This window comes from Trypanosoma conorhini, assembly GCF_003719485.1.
Source record: "Trypanosoma conorhini strain 025E chromosome Unknown Tco_14.4_contig_00278, whole genome shotgun sequence".
In the NCBI taxonomy this organism is placed as follows: domain Eukaryota; phylum Euglenozoa; class Kinetoplastea; order Trypanosomatida; family Trypanosomatidae; genus Trypanosoma; species Trypanosoma conorhini.
In genome coordinates this window covers 1-23,306 of record NW_021704367.1, presented here as the reverse complement: position 1 = coordinate 23,306, position 23,306 = coordinate 1, and the positions used below count along the sequence as shown (strand labels likewise).

The following is a 23,306-nucleotide window of genomic DNA, read 5'->3' as shown; positions in this document are numbered from 1 at the left end:
GGGAACAAGATAGTCGCTGAAGTTCCCCATCTCTAGTACCACGATGAACCTGTCACCGTGTGTGTCGAAGTCGCCACAGCGTGTGATGAAATTTTTCTCGCCCGCCCTGAACCCTGCCTTGATGTCCCCCGCATTCAGTTTGCGGGTGCCGTCCAGCACCCCGACGACGACTTCCTCCGAGCCGGCCACACTGAGCAAGAGGAGAGAGGCCATCATGGCCGCTGCAAAGAAGGTGGCGCGTCGCAACGCGGGAGGCGAAGCCGTCAGCATTGGACGCTTGTTAATAGAAGGCGGTTTTCCCACAGTCATCGAAGATTATCCACTTTTTTCTCTTCTTCTTTTCGAACGAAAAAATAAATAATAATAATAATAATTTATAGTGCAGAGGGCAGCGTTGTTCCGAGCGCGACAAGATGAGGCCCTTGTCTCCCGCGAACTATGAGTCCTCTTCAAATATTTTGCTGCTAACGATAAAGCGTACGTCTGTGCAAGGATCGCAACGTCCAAAGGGGAAAGACGACACCAGTTGCCAACAGTCGCGGCCACACAGAGACAGAAGGCGCGTCACACTTCAGGGGAAGTGGCGGCGGCAGAAGGCGAGGAGGACTCAACGGCGATAAAAATAAAATAACAACATCAAAACGTAGTCGTGCTGCCACTTATTTCATAAGCATAAGCTCTAAGTTTTTCAATATTTGTTTTTCTTTTGCGGTTATTCGTGGCATTGGAAAATGAACTAAAAAAGGAAAAGAAAGAAGTAAACACCATTAGCTCTGGGCTACAGACGAAGGGATATGGGTAGCGTTCGCAAGAGGAGGTTGTGCACCCCCCCAAGGGTGAGGGACGTGCACCGCACGGCGCTTAGCCGTCGCAGTGAAGCGCTGTACGCGAGACGGTTGATGTCGGTAACGAGGTCGAGGTCGTCAAGCACAAGGTCCGTCAAGGTGGGCAGTTCCTCGAGTCCTCGTAGTCCCTCGGTGGCGAGTCGCTGGCAACCGCGAAGGTTCAGATACTGCAGATTAACGCAGCCATGCACGAGGCAGGAGACAGAGTCCACGCCACAAAACGCCATGTTGAGGTGACGAAGGTGGGAGGCGGCCTCAAGTTTCCTGAGGCCCGACGTCCGCAGTCGCTCCATAGACGCAATATGAAGCTCCTCCAGGCATGGACTTGTTCCGAGAAAGCCAATTTCACTGGCCTGGCAGCTTATCATGGAAAGCACGCGCAGGGTGGGAATCTTCTCGATGCCGCGCAATCCCTCGTTGGTAATATTTGGGCAGTTGTCTATATGTAATTCCCCAAGTGACGTAGACCCACCCAGAAAAGTGACGCTGGTTATGGGAGTGTGGGAGAGACAAAGTACTTTAAGAGTGGGAATACGGACGACGCCCTCAACTCCGTTCTGCTCCAAATGTTTGCAGTGGCTGAGGTCAATCTCGACCAAACTGCGAGACCCGTAAAGCGCCTCCACATTGATGACGTTTGTGTCCCGCAGTGAAAGGCACTGTAACGTCGCACAGCAGTCCAGATTGACGATGGAGCCTCGCAGAACCCGTTTGCAATTGTTTAGACGAAGATGACGTAGCGATGGACTTGCACCCATCAACTTCGTTGAATCAACGCGTGTAAACTCGAGGGCCAGTACCTCCAAGCGAGGTAGGGTCTCTAAACCCGCAATAGAAGCAGTGCTGATGCCGTTGCAGCGGGTTAACAAGAGCTCACGAAGCCGTTTGCACGATGACAGAAACGTGACGTCCCGGATCCCGTTTGTGTGGGCCAGAGAGACACGCTCCAAAGGGGCCCGCTCCACTCCCCGCAGTGCCTTTATGAAGGAGATGCGGCATGCCTGTAGTACCAGCTCCCGTAGCGACACACACCCGCCGACAAAAGAGAGGGCATCCACAGTGACGCGCTCAAGGTGCAGCACCTCAAGCGTTGGAATGTGTTCAATGCCCTCCAATACAGAGGTAGCGAAGGCAAAGTCAAGCGCCACATGTAATTCCCGCAGTGTGGTCGAGAAACACAAAGACGAGAGTTTACGTATCGAAGTCCCCTCGATCCACAGCACTTCCAGCTCTGGGAGTGACTCGAGGCCGTGCACACCGGTCGTCTGTAGGGCGGCATTAGAGAGAAGATACAACTCCTTCATTTTTGTGGGTTGCTGCGCAATAAACGGTAGAGATCCCGTCGCCGACGGACACATGTAGAGAACCTCAAGCGAGCCAAGCTGCTCCAGCCCTTCCACGTCTGTTGCGTCGAGCAGGCGAGGCTTGTTATACTCCTCCTCGGTCGGCGTAAGCAAGTTACTGTCCCCGCTGCTTTGTACGGCGGCGCTGGGTGGTGTGGCGAAAGGACTCTCCGTCACCAAACGCCCCCGCTCCTCACCGTGAGTGTTCGCATTTGTAAAAGATAAAACACTGTGCCCTGGGTTGCGAGAAGGACCTTTCTGCAGACTACAGGGCCCGCCGGCATCCGGCCTTACAAAATCCATTTCTTCAACGTACGGCGCAAGCACGTCATAGTCGTCAAGCTGCTTTCGTGGTGGTCCCAGTACCAACGCAGGACGCGGCAAAAAGCACAACACACGCAGGGCAGGTCTCCCAGCAAGCATGCTCTTGATCCACCACCACATTTCTCTGGGAGCGGGCATCCGACCCTCGTCCAACGATAAGTACAACTCCTGCAACGGCGGCAACTCCGTCACGAGGAATGCCGCCAGCCACGGCAGATGATGCTCGGTGAGATGCAGTGCCAAACCACGAGCTCGAGAAGAAGCCCAAGCGGTATCGAGCTCCGCAGAGCAAGGGGGTGGCTCCTCCGTGATGTCCCACGTCATTTCATCTACGGCCAGCGGCACACGGTGGTTTGTATCTCTTCGCCAATCTTCCTCGCGACGCGGCCGCGCCAGCCAGTACAAAAGGTGCTCTGTTGGCGGTGAGGCGTCATGGGACAGAAACACATGACACACGGAGCGCATGTCTTCCAGAAGCAAAACGTCGTTAGTAGGTCCGTTGAAGTAGAGGACAGCCTCGGTGTCGTGGCCGGCAAGTAGCCCCTTTCGCCACAGTTCATCCAGCAACATCGCATTGTGGTGGTCGTGGCCAGATGCCGTGCGCAGGCGGTATCGATGTGGCAGAGCAACGCCGTCACGGAACACAGTGCCGTCCCCGCGAATAAGTGTGGCGACGGTGGTGTCAAGCAGCTCAGGGTAGTGCGCGGGAATAGTCTTGGCTACGAGGCTGACCCAGTTGAGCTGCTCCATTCGTCGCCGAAACCACGGCGACGCGCAGGCCAGCGCGTACGGTGCAGGTCGGCAACAGTACGCCAACACCGCATTAAAGTCAATTTCGCGTTGTTGTTTTTGCTGCTGCTGCCATGCCGCCGCTGAGGAGGCGAAAGGCATCGGCGACGGAGAGCGGAGACGGCGGGGGGCAGTCGCCACGCCCCCCCTTTCCCCGCTCCCTCTTCCCAAATGACCAATGGACCCGAGATGCGGAAGGGGAAGGGCGCAGCGGCAACGGTGAAAACAATCCCGCCCGCCTTTCTGCCGCACCCTCGCCTCCGCTCCTTCCCTTATCGCTCCCCCCGCTCCCTGTTCCACCCCGTGCAAGCAGGCACTAAACTTGCTTGCGTGTCCGCAGCTGCAAAACTACTCGCTAAGCAGGAGATTGAGAGATCGAGATGGAGGGCGTGAGAGGAATTCAGTTGCCCCTCCTCTTCACCCTCCTGATTCTCTTTATTGGCAATACTCCTCTCTCTCTCCCCCCCTCTATGGCTCTAGATACCTCCCTCACTTCGCTACGGCCCCAACGGACACCCTCTCCCCCCTACCAGCAGCAAGTGTACCTTCCGGCAGTGTTCATCCAAACGGACGGTGAAAGAGAAGGTGGAGCAAAGAAGTAGTAATAATAGGGAACCACGATAAGAAGAATGTTTCCCCGTTTGTAGTTGTCACTCGTAGGAGGGACCCCACTGGAACGATGCATCAGAGAACAGAGCGACAGCAATCATCATCATCACCATTATCGCAGTGAATATATAATTTGGCTGGCTGCGGGTGCAGGTGTGCAAAGACAGACTTCAATGCTGGTCAGTCGCTCGTTTGCAGCTTTCCCCACGAACCGCCCTTGCGACCGCCCCGACGTTCACCACCACCTCCGCCTCCTCTCCATTTCCTACGTTTCTTCTCGCTCGCTTCATCTTTTGCCACTTCATTTCTCACCTCTTTTTTTTAAAATATATATATATATATTCTTTTTTATGTGCTTGTGGCGCCGCGCCTGGCACACCATTCGTGTTCTTTGCCAAAGTTGCCTCGCACTTTCGCCCTCGCTGCGCGTGCACGCGCCGCAGGTGCCTTCAATGCACATGAGGGTTTCCTTCCTCCTCTTTTCTCACGAAAACACGTCGCGCCACCACTTCCCCCACCCCCACCCCACCAGCGGCACAATTCGCCCCCTCACAGACACACACACACAGGGGCTTACGCATGCGAGGGGAAGGGGAGAGACACGCCGTGTGGTGGGCCGCTGCACGTCAAGACAAATGGGCGGCGATCCTCACTTCCTTCATCACCGCCGCACCACGCGCAGCGAAAGAGTGAGTGAGTGAAAGGGGTGGGTGTGGGGGGCAAAAGCGCCCACAACAGAGGCCTCAACGCAAAAGACGCACGCCAAAGCAGCGGCCACCGCGCGAGGGCAATGCGGAGAAGACTCATGTTATTCTCATTCCACCGCCCCCTCTTAATCCATCTCTATCAGCACATCCTCCTCGCACCCCAAAGAGGTGCTCTTTTCTGTCGTTGCCGTTGTTCTCGTTGCCTCGCCTCTCAGTCTACCAGGGAGCACAGGCCCCACCGTGTGAAGGGAGACGCAGAGACAAAGTCAGGAAGGAAGCAACACACGCAAAAGGAGGACGCACCGCCGCCTTCTCTCTTTCCCATGGACAGGTAGGCGTGTGTGTGCATCGCCACCGCCGATAGAAAGGCACCCGCACACACGGAAGCGCAAAGAAAAAAAAAGAAAAAAAATGAACACGAGAAAAAGAGAGATATATAGAAATATAGATAGGGAACGAAAAGGATTGGAAGGAGAAGCGCGACAGTAATCCTACACACCGTTGCGTTACCGTCTATTGTGGCATTTTATACCCGCCTGAGCGAGGACGTCGGCCAAAATTCCCCTTTCCCAAGGCTCTTGTCAAACTAAATTCTTGCCGGTTCTGTTTATTGTGGTCTATGCACACAAACACAGCCAAAGCGTCCCTGTCGGTGAGGCGGGACTTACATCGCCGCAACTTCGTCCTCCTCCTCCTCGGCGTTGTCATCTTCACTCGACTCCTCATTGTTGGCGCCAAAGTTGAAAAACCGCTCTTCCATCCACTCAGGTATCAGCGACGAGTTCTGCTCCCCAAAGAAAGTCACACGGCCGGGGCCAACAACCTCCAGCCAGACAGAGCCGTCCACGTCGAAGCGGAGGTCAACGTTGCTGCAGATGTCGGTCTGCCGCGGGAGGGCCACATCAAACAAGCCGCCCAGCTGAACCTCTTCCACGGGGTGAGCCGCAGCGGTGGTCGATTGAGGCAAAACTGCAACACCCGTCTTCTTTTTATTACCTTTACCCTTGTTCTTGTTATTATTTCCATGCGGCCTCATCTTCGCTGTCGTTGCTTCATCTGGTTGACTCCACGGAAAGCAGGCGATGGTGTGGCTTTCCACTTTGCGTGTTGCGCAGAGCGTTCGAAGAAGCGCGAACGTTGCGGGACAAACCGCGGCGGTTGCCGTGCCTGTTGACGTGGCAGAGGCGATTCTGCGTTGGTGCTGCACGTAGGCCTCCAGTTCTTCGGGGCTGGGAGGAGTAAATGTAATGTGTGTGATGCGCACGGAGTCCTGCGTCTGCTGTGCGGCGAAGGTCTGGAAGCTGTAGGGCTCCGCCTCAGACACCATCACCCGGAAGGAGGTTGCCGCCATTTCCACCTGCTGCTCCATCAGTGACAAAATTATAGCTGCTTCCTTTTTCCTTTTGCCCCGTGTGTATGTGTGTGTTTTTTTTGTTTTCCTTCGCGACTCTCGGCGTCAGGCTGCCTTTGTAGTCCCCACAAGATGCAATGGTGGGCTGCAGGATGCGCGCCTGTGCGAGTGCGTCCCCCACGGATTCGCTACTTGCCGTTGTCCGGGAGATCCTCCACCGCCTCGGTGCGGGAAGGAAGCAACGAGCCACCTATTCCCACTTGCGCCCCACGAGAGACGCGAACGAACGTGCAGGTCGCCGCTGTCGCTCAATTCGACACGCAGACCCACACGCCCAAGCATAAAAAGAAAGAAAGAAAAACAAGCGACATCGACAAACACCTTGGAGGAGTGCCTTTGACAAGAGGCTAGAAGAAGGCAGGCGGGACGGGGGTGGGCGGGCGAAACCGAAGAGGAGGAGAGGCAATACGAAGAAAGTTGAAAAAATTGCGTGCGCACGCACACGCCGTTTCACAGCAGTGTGTTCAGTCGGCACCACACACGCCACGTCCTCCTTCTCGTCGTTGCCGCGGCCTCCGGTTTTCTCCACGTCTCCTCACAGCCGGGCGGAACGCTGGTGGGGCGGCCTGCGTTGTTCCACCTCACGCACCTCACTCACCTCGGGCACCCAATGCCGCGTGGTGCGCTCAATCAGGTCCCGAAGTGTTGTCTTACTGCTCTTGCACTTGCGACACGCCCCCAGCATCTCTACATACATGACGGCACCATCTAACCTAACAAACCGAATGTCTCCGCCGTCAAGCTGCAGCTGGGGCCGGATGGTCGTTGAAATAAGCTCCTTCAGCATGAGAACCAGTTCAGAATCCCCCTCCCGCGGCAGTGTGTCCGGGTGGGGGTGAGGCGCAGCGGGATCCACGTGGGGCCGCCCGCTGAACAGGTGGTCCGTGAGGAGGGCACTCACGTGCAGCTTCAGTTCGCTCCAGTGAGAGAGACGGAGAAGATCACGCAGCATCGCCTCATTCACGTGCTCCCCGGGACCCACTTCCTCCGCTGCCTCCTTCCCCGGCAGGCTCTCTTCTCGTGGCTTGTCGCAACCCTCGTTACCACCGGCTGCGCCGTCGCTCCGCCCCCGCACACCAGCCTCTCCGTGATCGCCCAACGGCGCCAATGACGACGATGGCGGGGCCGCATCAGTACTCCCCTCCAGCATGGCGTCCATCACCCGCTGCTGCAGTGCCGCCGAACGGCGTGCCGCCTCCTTCGGGGGCTCGGCGCGGATGCCCATTTTGCGCGCGAAGTAACGCGCCGCCGCTTCCGCGTCGGCGTCGTCCACACGCCGCACGGTCACAAACTGCGGCCCAACCGTCACCTCCTCTACCATTGGCAAACTCTGCAGGATATGTTCCGCCAGCGGCGACTGATAGCAGTTCTCGAGGTCAAAGCTTAGCGTGCCGGCGCGGTCAGCCGGCAGAAAAACCACGTCGTCGACGAAGAACTTGTAGCACGCCTCGTTTGGTGTCTCTTGGAAGCGGACGAGGAACGTGCGCCGCACCACACGATACGCCGTGCCCCACATGCCCGCTTGCTGCTCCCCAGGCAGCGGCCGGCGGAGGATGTGGCGCGTGGAAACTTGTGCCCATCGGCGCGAAAGCAGTAACGCCATGCGTCTCTACGCAAACACGCATGCACACACCCCTCCCCACTAATCCCGCCAGGAATGCGTAAAGGTTTATAATCAAAGAAACAAACAAAAAACAATAAAGAAATAAGATAAAAAAGGAAACAAAAAAAAAAGGACTCATTGCCAAACAACAAAAAGAATGCAAGTACACAGGTGTGCCCACATGCACAAGCTCAGATAAGCGTCGCCTTAGATACGCACAAGCCACCACCATCGTCACCATTAGCCCTCGTAAGCGCCGCATTAACTCATATTTTACCAACGAAACACACACACACACACATACAACTTCAGGAAGAGCGAGAGAAACAACCATGTTTACACAAAAAGATGCGACCGCTGTTTCTCCTCCTCGGCGATGGCCTCACTCACCATAAGGGGTACTTCCGTTTCCATCGCCTCATTTACCGTCAGTTGCATCTCATACTTTTGCTTCAACTTCTTCGTCCATACATTAATGTTCTCTTGGGCGCGCTGTCGGTGTGCTCGGACCTCCTCTTCCTGTTGCCTCTGCATTCGATTGTAGATCTCCTGCTGCAGGTGAAACTCGGAAGACTGCCTCCCTTGCATAGTCTCCAACGCTTCCTTTTGCAACATCACTTGGGCCTTCTTCACGGCAAAGGTCTGCAGCTCCTGCAACCGAGTCTGGGCGGCTCCCGGCAGCGAATTTAGCGGCAGGCATCCGGCGGTGGGCGGCACCGCCGGCGCAAGCTGGGCCACGCCATGCTCCTTCGCAACGCGGTTGTACAGAGCAACGCAGCCTGCGCACTCCATCTCGCTGAGCACCGCGTGCTCCATGCCACCACGTGCAACCACCTCGTGACAGAGCATGGGATTTTTTCCGCCGCAGCGGGGGCATCGCAGCATCACGTGCTCCTCGCAGGGCCGCGGCGCCTCTCCGCAGCGTACCCGCTGAAAGTGATGCACGATCGTCTGAACAGGATCCGTATCTACCATGCCCGAAACAACCCGTTGTCCACACGAAAGCTCCCGAAGTCCGACAAATTCGCATGGGGAGCACGGCTCCCCGCACCGCCGCACACACACGTGACCACATGGCTGAACCTTCATGCAGGGAAATGGGCAGTCACTGTGCGAGGGATCCCCGTCCTCCGCGGCGCAGCCGTCACTCTCCCCACTATAGACATGACAGACGCGGAGACACGCGTGAGAGGGATTTGTACAATTCTCGTACGGAGCCAGACATAAGGAACGACACTTCTGTTCCCCAACCACACGCACCTGGCAGCCAGAATAGTCAGAGAAGGTCAACAGTGCCAGTTGACGACAGTTTTCATGGTCCGGGCACCGCAAGGCCAGGACTGCGCCTTTTGCTTCAGGTGGAAGCCAAAAGCCCCGCTGCTCACGCACCTGCAGCACAAAGCGCTCCAAACGCCGCAGCGGCTCAAGGAAAGAGAACACCTCTCTGCTTCCCACCAAAACTGCCCCACGACGGGCGTACGACACCGTCCTCCAGAGCCACCACTCCAACTGCTCCACGAACGAGCGCTCGGCCCCGAGTCGATCCCACGCCGACTGCCGCCCCAGCCTTAAAAACCGCCGCAATCGACGCGCAATCCCTGACAGACACATCACAGCCACATCACACTCCTCATCGCGTTCGACAAATGCGTCTGAGCAGAACGGAATTGCACAGACAGATCCCATGTTCTCTGCGGCAGCAGCATCAGACCCTGACGCCATGCCTTCAAGGATCACTGCTTTATCCTTCACAAAGCCGCAATACACCGTCACGGCCATGGAAGGTTCAATCCGCCGAAGACGGTTACACACAAATGCAGCCGCAGCCCCATCACAGGTTACGCTGGCAGACAAGGCCACGGCATGCGTCCAAAACTCCACACAACACGGTGATGAAAATCCTGTGAGTGTACCACTTTGGCGCGCTGCCTGGCCATCACCACTCCCACCTACAACAGCAGCATTATTGTCCTCATTGTTGCCGGCCACACCAAGTGGGAGTGGTGCGTAGAAGGCAACAGCACTGTTACGACACAACTGTGCCGCTTTATGAAGTTCTGGAGAACGGAAACGGAGGGATTCGGATAGCGCCACAGAGGAAAGCAGCGGTGTCCCTTGCAACTCCCTTTGCAGTGCCCGGAAAATGGCGAGAGAGAGCTGTTGCTCATGTTGCAGGGGAGATTCAGATTGGTGTGCAAGAATAGCCGAGTTTACTTGCGACAATGTGAGGTAAAGTGCGTCACAAATCTGCTCATAGTCATCCACCACGAGATAATGGGGTTGCCACACACGCAAGAAGGCGAGTTCACGAAACAGCGTGCCTCCCGTCGCGGTCACCACTGTGGCCTTTGAAGTTTGCGAAGTCGCCGCCACAGCTTGGATCAAGTCCAGGAAAAGTAGAAACAGATGTCGCGCCTCATCCATGACTTCATTTTGTAGAAAACAAAGCAGATCAATCTGCTTTTCCCAAAAGACAGCAAGCCATCCTCCAGCTTCATCTCGGGTGTAGGCGCATAGACTACGTGCCGCATTTGGTAAAGTAACCGCATGAAATGAGCTGGGCGCGGGCCCCAGACTTTCCCACACTGTCTTTCCAGAGGCAGATTCAAAATCGGTGCTTTCCACTAACGTTGACGGGTCCCATAAATCTTCAGAGAGGTACGTCACCCATGATTTGCCTTTACGCACGGCTTCGTTGAATGTGTCAAGTCTTTCTTTTTTAGACATAATCCATGGCAATAGCTCAGTGAACAGCTTCCGTTCTCTACCCACAGTCACGGCATTTTCACCCAATGAACGGGCCATGGAGTCAAGGCGATCGCCGACGCGCTTTAGGGTCTGTAACCGGGCATTCAGAACGGTTGCAAGGGGCGCTTTCAGGGATCGTTGGTGGCTTTGCTCCATTACAGTCTCAATGGGGCAAAAATGCCTTGCAGCATTTTCTTCCTGTAGCACATGAACGGAATGCGTGGGAATTGTTTGCTTCAATGCCTTTGGACGCAGCAACATCGGTGTATGGCATTGCCTTAGCTTCTCATTCAGTTGCACGTGTTCTTGAATATGCCCCAGAGCCGCGTTGGTGACTTCCTCTGGGAGGTCGCGAGCGGATGAGCCATCGGATACTTTGTATAGATCCTCCATTTCCTCCGCCGCGGCCAACTCGCCAAGACGCGCAGAAAGGTTCTGCGCGCTGTGCTTAATCGTTGCGTGCCAAAGCGGCTGATGCTGCTTTCGCAACGCCTCCTGCATTCGACCTCGAGACAGGCTGCTGGCGTACATAAGGGTCGTCTTACCACACCCAACTGCCCCCACGAGCGCACGCACGCCGGGGCCTGTCGTCGTCAAGGTGTGAAGGCACTCAACTTGTGAGGCAGTGAGAGAGGTGGTGTCCGTGAGCTCAGAGAGGCAGTGCTGCAGCACCTCGTTCTCCCCCTCCAAGGGGGTGGAGTGAGTAAAGGCATCGCCAGTCACCCCACTACTACTGCCGCCGCTCCCCCACCACAGCACACCTTTAGGCGCCGTTTCACCTTGGCCTGGACCGCCCTTAGCGCGCCCCATCGCCGCCACACTGCTCTGCTCTTGCTGCCTCATTTGGGCACGCAGCTTTTGCAGGTGAATAAGATAGAGTACGTAGGAAACGGCCGATGTGCCCGGGGGCATAAAGCGCGGTGGTTGACTGCCCAAATGCCCAGACGTGGGAATATCGCCATCCGCATCGTCATCACAGTCAGTTTCCTCTTCCCAACGAGCATCCGAAAAAAACCATGCATCTGGAAGTCCTTGGGACTCACTAGACGCAGCCGCGCTTGCCGCCATAAGCGACGGCAATATGTCCCGATCGCGGAGAACGTAGGCGGTTGCCGTGATGACCGATTCCCTCTCTGTGTTGTCCACCACACCGCACAGCATGACAGGAAAAATAAACGGCTTGCCACTCAACACCACCACAATACAACCAAAAGTAGAGGTTGCCTCAATAACGTGACGACTGCGGTCGCGCGTGTCGCTTGTTACACGCAAAGTAAGGGTCAAGGGCATCCCAAAGAGGGCGTGGAGCCGAACTTCTTCCAAGGAATATTCATAAAGTTGAAGGCGAAGAGCTGACTGCGATACTTGTGTGACCTGCAACGCCTTCGTCGGTTTCGCCGGATCCGCATCTTCGGCCTTCATTGTCGCGATGGATTCCATGTAGCTGGATAGAGCAGACGCCACCGGACCGTACAGCTCCGCATAAGTCGCCAACATGGCGCACTCCACAAAACGCAGCGTCTCCTGTCGCAGGTATGGTGTGTACGTCTGCGTCATGGCCGCCAGCATTTCCGTCAGGGAGGTTTTCTTCAAGCCGTGAAGGTCCTTTACGTCTTGTAGACTCGGTGGACGATGGACCTTGTCCACGAGACTCACCGTCTCTCTCGCCCGTTCCTTCTGACGCATCCACTGTGCGAACTGGCGAAAAACGCCAACACGGGCCATTTCCTCCACCAGTTTCATGAACGCCTGCATACCTGCCTGTGACGGCCTCGGTGCATGCGTCAACCACAACGCGGAGATGCCATGAAGCGCGGTGAGGAAGCCGCGCTCAGCGGCTTCTCTCGCCACCCGTTGCCCCTTCCCTTCCTCTTCCACAGGCTCCCGGCAAACGTAGCGCTGCGCGAGCTTCATGGCGTCTAGCATGGTTTGCTGCGCACTTGCCCAAGTGGACTCTGAGACATCTCCGGCCAGCTGTGGCAAGACGACGGAAAGCCCATCCACGAATAGGGGCGAGCCCAGGAATTGGTAGACCACTCCCTCCACGACAGAAGGAAGCGTCATGATGGCCTCTGCACTGCCCAAAATGGCCACATACAGGCGAAGCATAGAGAAAACAAGCTTCTTCATCTGAAAGACCTTACGCGCCTCTACCCCACCATCCACGTTTTTCCACTGTTGAAGAAGAACAGGCAACTGCAGTGACCGCAGCCACGCATCTGCGGCAGTGACAGATGCCGCTACCTCGCCCCAAGAGGAATCCATAATGCAGGTCAGCTGGGCGAGGCCAGGAGGGAACGAGAGGAGCTGGTGCATCCACCGCGCCATCGCCACAGTGTTCCACGAGGCGGCCTGACACCAGTCCGCGCCATCCATTAACGCAGAGGGATCCAAGGCGACGAATTCTACCTTCGCCGGCATGAAAGCTTCTCCCTGCGTTCCCTGCTCTTCTGAGATGCGGCGCTGGAGAAGCACCACATCGCCTATGCACAGACGCTTTCCCTCGGCCATGGAAACGTTCACAGGTGCGATGGCATCGGAGGTAAAAATGAGTGTCTTACCATCGTTTGCCACGAGCTGAATAACACCCATTTCTACAGGGCCGTACGGGTGGGTTCCATCGGCACGTGGCAGCAAAAACCGACACGTCTTTTCGCGAAATGCTGGGGCGCTAAGCAACGCATCCATGTCTTGGTAACGCATGGCAGTTCCCACACTCTCCTTGTCGTATTCTGCGGCTGCGGACTGCGTCATGCCATGCGTAATTTCTATTATAGCTGCATGTGAGGACGACACCGACGCCTCAGGCGTCCTCATTTTGCCGTTTTCGCCCTTCTCGTCACGGGGGCGCTTTGCGCCAAGAGGGAGGGACGATGCCGGCATTTACGTGCCAGTTGCTGCCGCACGTTGCGACCGTTCTACCGGGACGGCACCCTATTCTTTGCTGTTGTTTCAGTGCCAAGGAAACGTAGACGCGACGGTGAGAAAAGTGAGCGCGTGGAGACCAACAGGGTTGGCAGTCCGGAGCGAGTTGTGTGCGACGCGTTCAGCGCCGTCTCCGGTTTTGTGCGTCTCCCCTGCCCCTTCCAACAGCCCCGCAGTAAAAAGTGAGCAAGAGACGAATGTGAGGAGAGGCAGGGAAACACGGCGAGACACAAAGCAAGCAAGCAACAGAAAACAAAAAAAAACCCGACGCACAACATCTAACGTGCTCCCATAATGCTAATCCGAAGAGGGAGCAGCGATAGGAGAGAGGTCAAAAGCAAGATACAAATAAAAAATAAAAAAGAGGGGAATAAAAAAAACAACAAGCAAGAGGAAAGTTGGGATGGGGACGGCGCAAGCACCTGTGTTCAATCGCTGTGCGACTCGACATCCCACTCACCAAGGTCGTCAAGCTTAAATCCCTCCTTGAAGGCCTTCACCCCACACACCTCCTCAATGTAGAGGGGATCGTTCACGCAGCGCAGGACAAAGGAAGCCCCTTCGCTTCGGTACGCCCCCACCACCGCGTCAGAACAGGCCGTACACAAGTCATAGCGGTAGCCATATAGTGTATAAATGTGGTGCGTGAAAACACTCCCACGAATCTGATGTGGGATTTTGCCGAGAACACACGCAGCCCCACTGACGTTGGTGGACGGTGTGGCTGGGGAGCCTTCATCCTGCCGCGGCTGTCCTTGTTGCACTCCGGCTTCCGTGTACGGAGGACACGCAAAGCCTAGCGGGTGGTTATACAACTGCGCCAGCAACTCCAGAGCCGTCGCCGAGGCAATCGCAGATACCCCCGGACGCGTGACGGTGCACTGTTGGTCAAGCGAACGCGCCGTCACGCTGTCCCGCGGAGCAACCACGTCGCTACAAAAGTAACAGCCTAAACGGGAGGCGGCACTTCCTTCTTTTTCCTCGACGCCGTGACGCATAACAACATACGTGTCAAACCCTAATGCCGCGTTTATGAGGGGTTTATTATGCGCTGTGGCCATCACGGTTGGCAACCATCGGGCCTCTCGGCTATCGGTAAGAAGAAAAACAACATCGTGCGCCTGAATAAGGGCATCCAGTCGTTCAATCTCGGCGATTGCCTCCGCCTCACGCTGCTTGTCTATGCGATGCCCCGGCATATGAATTGTCAACGGCACGCCGCACGCCTGCACTGTGGGAAGGACACGCTTCAGTGCCTTGGCAGCCGCAACGGCTTTATTGCGTTCCTCCGCTTTGGGGTTAATGACGTCAGACATCTCAAAAAGCGTTTGTCGCACGGGATTTGAGAAGGAGACGTCGCCACGATCCACGAGAGTTATCTTCGTGACTCCCCACATCAAGAGGTGGCGTGCCACATTGCAACCCAAAGTGCCACTCCCTAGCACCAGAGCCTTACAGGCGGCCAATTCATCAAGCCGGAGGTCAGGCAACATGCGCCACTTCATCAAGCTGAGATTTAGTCGAGCGCTCGATTCTGCCAAACGCTCCGGATCCATCATGGCCCCAAGGTCAATAGAGCTCACAGGGGAAGCCGCACTTTTCCGCTCAGTCCACCCAACTGCTCTTATGGGGGCAATTTCTTCTCCCGCATTTGCGCCCGCTACTGCATCCTCCAACGTCAACTTCAGTGGATCACAAGTACACTCAAATACTACACTCTGTTCTACGTCATTGTAGCGGATGCAGTACAGTGTAAAAGACGTTGTTGACGGATGGGCGAGGCGAAGCGCGCCAACCACGTTGCGCGCAGACCATCCAGGAAAATCCTCCATTGTGGAAACGTCTGCCATAACGACGAGAAACGGGGATTTGCTTAGTTGCTTGATCGTCGTAGGTGCGAAAGGGTAAAAACTCACCGTTTCACTTTCATCATTGACTGCCGCCCCTTTGCGGACGACAATAAAGGGATTTGGGCCGCGCTCTGGGTGACGCTGTAGCCGATCCAGCAAATGTGCATGTACTCGATCGACAGCTGTGCGGTTGGCAAAATGCAAAGCTCCGTACTCCGTTGCAAGAGCCGCATAGCCACTCTTTACGCGATGCTTTACATAAACAGGCGAGCCAAGATCCACAACAGGGAACGCCAATGTATAATGAAACTGATGTTTTTTCAGGTCGGTGTAAGTGAACATCGCGGCAAGAGCGAAGTTCATACTATCCCAGACCTTATCGATTGGGGTTTCAACCGCGTCGTAATCTTCACCCATCTCGGTGTTTTTGCTCCCGTGGCCGTAAAGAAGTGGGTTGAGGAGCTGTTCCTTCAGCACCCGCCAAAGGGTTTCCCGCCGCGGCAAACGGCAAAGCTGCTCAAACGTATTAAAGTTTTGCAGCTCCCCACCCACAAACATGGGAATTGAAAAAGGTGCAGTTGTGGGAGTAGCAGCGGCAAGAGTAGTCGGCGGCCTCTGGGGATTTCCTGCCGCAATGGCGGCGGGTTTGTCTAGACTCTCTCGCCTCACTGTGACGATGTTAGCAGGAGCGCTGGAGGACGCAGCGTTTACTGTGCAAAAGAGCGTCAAGGGCACCACAGGCTCCTGCAGACGCCATTCGTGGAGCTTGCGACGCTCAAGCTCGTACCAAAAGCTGACTTCAATGTGTGGGGAGTATTCCTTGAATTTGAGCCGACTCCCCGCTGGTGCGGTGGCCGTCGCGTTCATTGTGCCCAGGGGAATCGGTATCCGCAACAGCCTCACGCTGCCACACGCACACAGCGGTAAAAAGGAGGAGTGAGGTGAAGCGAAGCGGACTCGTTCTATCGGCTTCCCTGTATGGGCGCTATTTATATCTTCTTTCTCCCCCCCACCACCCTTTGGGTTTAGAAAATAATGCGAAGTTGATGACTTTTATACGTATAACAGGCACTAGGCCGCATCCACGTTGAAAGCAGGTGAAGAAGAGAAGACAAAAAAAAACAGTGGGAGGCATTTGCCTGGAAAGCACACCCGTGATGAAGAACGACACACACACACACACAAAGGCATATATATATATATATATAAAGACATATATACGCAGCAATTCTCAAGATCAAAGTCACATCGCCGCCCCATCCCTCCCCTGAAAAGGTCACAAAAAAAAACAAGGAAAAGGAGGAGGCGTAACCCCTTCTTCCATTTTTTTTCTTTGTGCGTGTGGGTATTTATGTGCCTGGTTGATTGTTTACCCCTTCACGCAAAGGACTTGCTTAAGCGCACAAACAACTTCCACAAGATCTTCTTGAGCCTGCATCACTTCATCAATCTTCTTGTACGCCAGAGGGGTCTCGTCGAGCACATCGGCGTCCTTGCGACACTCCACATCAGCCGTGGCCGCCTCATGATCCTCGAGTGTGAAGCGCCGCCTTGCCTCTCCACGACTGTAGCGCCTCCCAGCACCGTGTGAGCAGGAGGCATAACTGAGCGGACTGCCCTTTCCACGTACAATGTAGCTCTTCGCTCCCATGCTACCTGGAATCACTGCCAGTTCCCCACCACGTGCCGAAGTCGCCCCTTTTCGTGTCAGCCAAACACAATTATGTGGGTCTAACTCCACACGCTCAACGTAATTGTGATGACAGTTGATGACCATCGCGCCAACACTAAAGGGCTTCGGGAGACAACTCCGCATGGCCTGCAGGACATTCTGCAGCATGATTTCGCGGTTCCACTTGGCGTAACGCTGAGCCCAGTCAACGGCTTTCACATACTGGTCAAAGTGCGGGGACCCCTCTCGCAGGTATGCAAGGTCGGCGCTGGGCAAGTGGGTGAGGTGATTGCCCATATCCTTCTTGGCAAGCTCGATAAAGATGGTGCCAATGCGATTCCCCACTCCCCTCGATCCAGAATGCAGCATCACCCACACATAAGGGTGTTGGGCGTCATCAATGCAAAGTTCAATAAAATGATTTCCACTGCCGAGTGTCCCGAGGTGGGAGACGTGGTTACTGGCTTCAATCGCCCTCTGCGTCGCGCAAATCTCCTCAAAATCCCTCCGTAAATGTGTATTCCAAATATCGGCAACATTTTTTGGTATATCGCCGCGCCAACTTCCAGCATCAAGACCGCTTCTGCCGTTGTGCGTTCGTCCATGCGGGACGGCGACCTCAATGGCCAGTCGTAACTCGGCGAGCGACCCGGGAAGGTCCTCTGGGGTGAGGGTGGTTTTCGCCGCAATCATGCCGCAGCCAATGTCCACCCCAACACTCGCAGGAATCAGCGCGTTTGTCGTCGGGATGACGGTTCCCACTGTGGCGCCTTGGCCTGTGTGGACGTCCGGCATGACGGCAATGGGGTGCCGAATGACTTCACCCATACGCGAGAGTTGAAGGAGCTGCTCGTGCGCTGAGCGCTCCACCTCAACACCCCTGATCCACGCTCGCACCTCGACGTTGCTTCCCTCACCGCGAAGGACATCGTACGACCGCGCCTCTCCGCCGCAGGCATTCGCACACCCACATCCTCGCCTCACCGCGGCAATCGCAGCGGTGGAGAGCCGCTCACGCACAGGGCGGCGCATGTTGGGTGCTACGCGAACAACAAACCCAATGAGACTCGTTAAGGGTCCACGCAGCCGGGGGCAAAATAATAGTAATAGTAGTAGTAATCACACATCCGCCGCCACACACTCCCACGCAGACACCGAAGGAGGAAAAGCAAACAAGGGAAGAAGAAGAAAAGGAACGCAACGGGGGGGGACTGCCTTTCTATGTTATGGACTCCATGCGCACACATGATATGCCGACTTGTCCCATAATGCGAGGCACAGGCAATACATATGCATATTATTTATACGTAAATATATAAATGCATATATATATATATAAAATAAATACATATGCATGCTTATATTGATAAGGGCCCAGTATCTAACCAAAGTAAAACGCTGGCGTGGAGTAAAAACATTTGCCTTGTAGCAAAACAGTAAGTAGAGAAGACATAAATAAAACGGTATTATATAATATTGGCAGATAACCGGCACCAATAAAAAAACAACAACGCCAATAATAACACAATAACCCCCGCAGAACACATCTAATTTAATTTGCTCAGCGAGAGCAATTGTGATAGACACTATTCTTGCAACGCAACATTGACCTCCGCTGACTTCTCAGTTGACCTACGAAACGCCGCTAGATGATCGTTGAGCAACTCTTTCCGCTTCATCAAATACGCCTTGCGGGTGCATTCAGGGCAACCCGGCTTGCCCCCTAAAAGATGTCGGTTAGGGCAGCAGCGCGTGCAGAATTGCCTGCCGCACCAGTTACAGTTTGTGCTTGTCGTGAAGTAATAAAAGTACGGCTCCCCGCAGTTAGCGCAAAAACGATCACCCTGCGGTCTTTTGTCTTCTGGCGCGGGTGTGTAATCAATCGGCTCCACCATCTCCTTCACATCTTCAGGCACCTCCTCATGTGTGGCGTTGAAACTAAATATGAGCCCCATTCCACAGGGCGTTTTCTTTTTTCCCACCTCCTACTTTCAGTGAGTTAACAGCAAACGCACAGTCGCACACACCCACGCACACAGAGAGAGTAAATGATAGTTTAAATCCCTGCTGGCAAACAAAAGAAAAAGAAAAGAAAAAGAAGCCGACATGACGCCACAGACGCCGTCAAATGATCGACAACACACAGACACAGATGCGCGTATGAAATGGAAATGGTGCAGCCAGCCACCGATGGGGAGCTCAGTTCGAACGGCTGCACTAATCAGGGTTTCTGCCGCCATCCGCAGTACCCACTGGAGGGGGCTTCCACCGCCCGCCCGCCCTCCTTCCTTAACCTTTCGGCATCTTCAAAGAGCCGTCGTCCCCCTAAGATCCGTTTCCTCCTACTTCAATTAAAACCGAAAAATAAATACATGACGATGTGGCCGAAGACGCAGCTACAACTTGTAGTCCCTCTCATTCTCATTCTCTTTCTCTCCTTCCCTCTTTACACACACGCGGCTGGCTTGTAAATTTTCTTCTTCAATACATTCAGGTGTATCACCACAGAATTGATTCCCCCCACCCCACACCCGCTCTCACCCCTCATCACCCTCGTGTGGTGCAGGGGCGATGCTGCTCTTCGGCGCACAATAATCCCCCCAAAAAAGAAGAAGAAAACAAACTGATCAAAACAAAAGAGATACCACTGAGATCACTGAACAATAACAAAAAGCGAAAATAAAAACAAAAGCCAAAGACATGACAAGGGAGAAGTGTGAGAGAAAGAGAAAGAGAAAGAAAAAGAGATAGAATCGAAGCGGAGAGAGGTAGAGAGAGTAACATTAAGAAGGAATTATTTTTTCTTCCTCCTCGCCCGTTTATAATCATCTCAAGAATAATTTTTTTTTTGAAAAAATACCGTTTTGTGAAAGAGAAGAAAGGGAAAAAAGATGAAAAAGGGTCTGTCGGAAGTGTTACATCCCTTGTGAAACGTCCCGCTCTGCAATCCCCTTCGACTTCTCCGCGAGCATCTAATCCTGGGCGTCTATGGCGTTTATAAAGAAGCTACGCAGAATTTCACAGGAGCTGGTTTTCTTGCCTTGCTGCTGCCAACGCAGTTTGTTCCGATGCGCCTCATCGAAGGAGTCACCGCACGTGCGTTGAGCGTAGTTACACAAACAGCTGTCCATGCAGTAGGCGCATATGGGCCGCCATTTCCAATTGCGGCAAAGGAGACAACACCTCTTACATAGCGCCTCACCACAGACGCGGCAGCGACGCGGTCTTGTGAATACATCAAACAGCCGTCCACAGTCGGGGCAGAAGGTCAGCTGTGGGATTTTGCCGAAAGCTTTGCGATCCAATGGCACCACTCCGTCGAAAACAGCCGCCTCAGCCGTCTCTGTTTCTTGTGCTGTGACAGTGGCGCCCATTTTTCTCCCACTTTCTTTTTTTGTTCCTTCTCCCCTTGTCTCCGCCTCTTCTCACTCGTGCACTACTGCATGTACCTGGAGAATCTAAGCCCTGTTTTTTTTCCCCCCCTCTTCTCTACCTAAGCTGCTCTTTCCCTCTCTCTCTCCTTCTGTCGCAACGGCGGATGCATCAAGCAACAGCAAACAGTCAAGAAATACAGGGCAGGTTACGCTCGGCACCGAGCCACCAGTAGACGGCACTGCCGCCCAGACACACATGCGTCTTTTTTGTTGTTGTTGTTGTTCCTGTGGCCTCCCATACGTTAATAAAACAACAAAAACAGTGGGCATTCATGTGAATTAGTAAAATATAACTTTTTTTCTTCTTCTTCTGAGGGTGGGCGACATAATTGTTGTCTTGCCTGCGGCTCCGTCCTCTCTCAACGACCACCCTCCACCCAGTTCGTCCCAGACCTGGGTGTCTTTAAGCCTCACCCCTAGACTTGTCGCGCGGACGTTTTCCGCCGGCCAGTTTGTCTTCCACTGGGGCGCTATCCGTCACCTCGTCTTCGTGGTCATCGTCGTCGTCGTCGTCGTCTTCCTCGGAGGCGGTCCTTGTCTTCCCCGTCCTGCGCGTGCGAGGATCGACGGCGTCGTACCGCCACTGCGAAAAGAGCTTCATTTCTTTCAGCAAGCTTCCCCCGCTTCCCTTCGCGAGTTCCCCTACTGCCGTCTCAAGTGCCGCATGTCGCGATTCCGCGAGACGAATGGCTGGTGGCTCCCCCGCCACATCCACAAGTTGCAGAACCTGCACGCGCCCAGTGCGCCCCAGCACAAGGGCCGAGTTGGTAGCCAACCCCACCATTGCAAGCGGAGGCGAATCCACGCGCATTCGAGTGACATTCTCCGTGGAAAGCGAAAGCCTATAGTCATCATTACACTGCAGGAGTGGAACAAACACCACATCGCTTGTACTCGCATAGGCGACAAGAACCCCACGTGAATACTCCTTTCCCGCGTGCTTGCCAACACCATCGGGTGACGATGGCAATGCGACATACACCACAGATACAACAGCAGTCGCTCCTTCCGCGTTCAGTCCAGCTTCCTTCGGCGCAGGAAGACAGCAAAGGAGAGTAAACGGCTCCGTGGGGCAGGCAGCCGTCAAGGTGTTATCCGCAACCCACAAATGCACCTCTCCATCAAAGTTTCCCGTCACAAAGTAGGAGTGCTGCCGCCTTTCCGAGAGGTCAGGGAGCTCCGCAATGGAGGTTACCACCGACTGTGGGGCCTCAATCCACAAAAATTGTTCGATTCGAAACGTGTCGGGGTAACAACTAACCCTAACATGGCAGTCCTTGTCGCAGGTAAAAAGCCTTCGTGCTTCGGCAGTATCGTTTATTGCCTGCCGGATTGGCGCAGAGAGAAAGAGGGTACTCATCACACTAAAGTGCTGCAAGAGAAACATGGGCGCTGTTGCATCACCGGGTGCCAGTGTCAAAGAGTCACTCAATCCCCATGCAAGGCCAAGGCGGAACACCTCCCCAAATTTATCTGCGAAAAGAATGGAGGCCTCATCGCAGGCCGCAACGTGGGTAATGCGCTTTGCGTGAGGCCCAAAGGAAAATAATGACCGCAGTTCACCGGCACGGCCATTTCTCGCATGGGACTGTGACTCTAGTGAAGGCTCTGCTGATCCCACGTGATACACATTGATGTGTTTCCCGTCACCTCCAGCGGCAACACAAAGGGCACCGCTTGGGGCACGCAAGAGGGCGGTGCCGCGTACCACTTGTCCGTCATCTACCGTGAGCACCTGCTCCCCTGTCTCGCTGCTGCGGGCAAGAAAGATTTTAGTGGCGATGCCGAACGCAACAGTGCACTCCTCGCGCGTGGAGGCAAACGACACAGTGTAGCCATGAGCCCCAGCACTGCCAACTGCAACCATTGTCCCCTTCGCCGCCACAGCCCCTTTCTTCTTCTTCCTTGCCTTCCTCTAAATTCCAGAAGCACAGAAACGCGAAAGCCAAAAAGTCAAAAGGTCACAGTCAAGTGCCATGAATGGCAAATGTGAGCAGCCACCGTGGGGATGCATGCTACTTTTATCTTTTCATCCTCCAGCTTCTTCCAACCACGCATCCCTATTTGGGAAAAAAGTGCGATTAATTAGGCCTCTTACAGACGCCGACGCCTACTGCTTGTAGCTCAAAATGGAGGGAATCAACCGAAGAAAAAAAGGGTCATACCCTCTGGAATGTGCGCTGTATGCTTGGTTCGGATCAAAAACAAGAGGGCAAACAGTAAAAATAAAACTTAAACATTATATTTATATAGATTCAAGTTACTTACAAAGAGACTGCTCCTTGGGGCTTCTGCCCCCTCCCAACAGATCAAGAACCGGCAGAAAAAGGAGCCCTACGAGAGTAGCTGGTTGGGGCATAAAAGTGACGCATTCCCACTTCATTGTGGCCCCACGACGAAACATTCATCATGTACAAAGAAAAAAGGAATACATGAACACTAGAACATCGCGCAAAGAGAAAAAGATTCGCGAGCCCTCACCGTCCACATCATTTCCAGCATTTTCCGCAATGCAGCAAACTACAAATTGAAAAACCGTTGAAAACACTTCAAACTACGCGGTAAAACATGCAAAAAAGGATGCATAGGAACAGTATATAAAAAAAAAGAACGGAAAAAAACCGAATATGCGCCTGGCTGAGGCCTTGCCCCTCCTATTCCTACAAAGAAAGAAAGTGCCACAATGGGCGATGACACCTTCGTTTAACGCGCCCAACATCCCCACCACCGAAGGTGCGATTCATCCCACGCTCGTACAATAACACACACACACACCGATGAGGACCGGGCACTCGCTGTCGGCCGACGAGGTGGCGGTCGTTGCGGGCTCCGCAGCCGCCAAACCCCTCTGCGTGGGAGGCAGTGCGGGGCTGGCGGGATGGCACGAAACAAGCACAACTGCACTCGCGCTGCCTTCCTCAACGCGGCCTCATTGATGAGTAGGAAAAAAAAAAAATTACAAAAATGAAGAACCAGGGAAGCTACACAAGTTTTTCCATCATCTTCCGTAAAAATCCCAATTCCCACGCTTGCTCTGCCGCAAGAC

The 23,306-nt window shown here is 54.4% G+C and overlaps 10 protein-coding genes across 10 annotated transcripts, besides 11 other annotated features; all 10 read right to left on the bottom strand.

Annotated features, from left to right (window-relative positions):
• Window positions 1-309, bottom strand: Tco025E_05030 (uncharacterized protein; the record flags this gene model as incomplete). Its single annotated transcript, XM_029371934.1, has 1 exon — window positions 1-309. A coding segment is annotated over one exon (309 nt), but the record flags the coding sequence as incomplete, so codon positions are not given.
• Window positions 310-349: 40 nt separating this feature from the next.
• Window positions 350-374: a microsatellite.
• Window positions 375-778: 404 nt separating this feature from the next.
• On the bottom strand, window positions 779-3,403 carry Tco025E_05029 (putative leucine-rich repeat protein (LRRP); the record flags this gene model as incomplete). The annotated part of the gene is made up of 1 exon (XM_029371933.1): window positions 779-3,403. The coding sequence occupies one exon, from the start codon at window positions 3,401-3,403 to the stop codon at window positions 779-781; it is 2,625 nt and encodes an 874-aa protein (XP_029227947.1).
• A 1,604-nt stretch (window positions 3,404-5,007) lies between these two features.
• Window positions 5,008-5,029: a microsatellite.
• Window positions 5,030-5,281: 252 nt separating this feature from the next.
• Window positions 5,282-5,986, bottom strand: Tco025E_05028 (uncharacterized protein; the record flags this gene model as incomplete). The annotated part of the gene is made up of 1 exon (XM_029371932.1): window positions 5,282-5,986. The coding sequence occupies one exon, from the start codon at window positions 5,984-5,986 to the stop codon at window positions 5,282-5,284; it is 705 nt and encodes a 234-aa protein (XP_029227946.1).
• Window positions 5,987-6,563: 577 nt separating this feature from the next.
• On the bottom strand, window positions 6,564-7,631 carry Tco025E_05027 (uncharacterized protein; the record flags this gene model as incomplete). The annotated part of the gene is made up of 1 exon (XM_029371931.1): window positions 6,564-7,631. The coding sequence occupies one exon, from the start codon at window positions 7,629-7,631 to the stop codon at window positions 6,564-6,566; it is 1,068 nt and encodes a 355-aa protein (XP_029227945.1).
• Window positions 7,632-7,705: 74 nt separating this feature from the next.
• Window positions 7,706-7,762: a microsatellite.
• A 153-nt stretch (window positions 7,763-7,915) lies between these two features.
• Window positions 7,916-7,936: a microsatellite.
• A 31-nt stretch (window positions 7,937-7,967) lies between these two features.
• Tco025E_05026 (uncharacterized protein) lies at window positions 7,968-13,262 on the bottom strand (the record flags this gene model as incomplete). Its single annotated transcript, XM_029371930.1, has 1 exon — window positions 7,968-13,262. One exon carries the CDS (start codon window positions 13,260-13,262, stop codon window positions 7,968-7,970), a length of 5,295 nt encoding a protein of 1,764 aa, XP_029227944.1.
• A 470-nt stretch (window positions 13,263-13,732) lies between these two features.
• Tco025E_05025 (putative ubiquitin activating E1 enzyme) lies at window positions 13,733-16,021 on the bottom strand (the record flags this gene model as incomplete). Its single annotated transcript, XM_029371929.1, has 1 exon — window positions 13,733-16,021. One exon carries the CDS (start codon window positions 16,019-16,021, stop codon window positions 13,733-13,735), a length of 2,289 nt encoding a protein of 762 aa, XP_029227943.1.
• A 300-nt stretch (window positions 16,022-16,321) lies between these two features.
• Window positions 16,322-16,338: a microsatellite.
• Window positions 16,339-16,343: 5 nt separating this feature from the next.
• Window positions 16,344-16,374: a microsatellite.
• A 149-nt stretch (window positions 16,375-16,523) lies between these two features.
• Window positions 16,524-17,858, bottom strand: Tco025E_05024 (tRNA-splicing ligase RtcB; the record flags this gene model as incomplete). The annotated part of the gene is made up of 1 exon (XM_029371928.1): window positions 16,524-17,858. The coding sequence occupies one exon, from the start codon at window positions 17,856-17,858 to the stop codon at window positions 16,524-16,526; it is 1,335 nt and encodes a 444-aa protein (XP_029227942.1).
• Window positions 17,859-18,110: 252 nt separating this feature from the next.
• Window positions 18,111-18,178: a microsatellite.
• A 234-nt stretch (window positions 18,179-18,412) lies between these two features.
• On the bottom strand, window positions 18,413-18,781 carry Tco025E_05023 (uncharacterized protein; the record flags this gene model as incomplete). The annotated part of the gene is made up of 1 exon (XM_029371927.1): window positions 18,413-18,781. The coding sequence occupies one exon, from the start codon at window positions 18,779-18,781 to the stop codon at window positions 18,413-18,415; it is 369 nt and encodes a 122-aa protein (XP_029227941.1).
• A 47-nt stretch (window positions 18,782-18,828) lies between these two features.
• Window positions 18,829-18,863: a microsatellite.
• Window positions 18,864-18,898: 35 nt separating this feature from the next.
• Window positions 18,899-18,926: a microsatellite.
• A 559-nt stretch (window positions 18,927-19,485) lies between these two features.
• Window positions 19,486-19,604: a microsatellite.
• A 194-nt stretch (window positions 19,605-19,798) lies between these two features.
• Window positions 19,799-20,200, bottom strand: Tco025E_05022 (uncharacterized protein; the record flags this gene model as incomplete). The annotated part of the gene is made up of 1 exon (XM_029371926.1): window positions 19,799-20,200. The coding sequence occupies one exon, from the start codon at window positions 20,198-20,200 to the stop codon at window positions 19,799-19,801; it is 402 nt and encodes a 133-aa protein (XP_029227940.1).
• A 264-nt stretch (window positions 20,201-20,464) lies between these two features.
• Window positions 20,465-20,484: a microsatellite.
• A 179-nt stretch (window positions 20,485-20,663) lies between these two features.
• Window positions 20,664-22,127, bottom strand: Tco025E_05021 (uncharacterized protein; the record flags this gene model as incomplete). The annotated part of the gene is made up of 1 exon (XM_029371925.1): window positions 20,664-22,127. One exon carries the CDS (start codon window positions 22,125-22,127, stop codon window positions 20,664-20,666), a length of 1,464 nt encoding a protein of 487 aa, XP_029227939.1.
• Window positions 22,128-23,306: the final 1,179 nt, after the last annotated feature.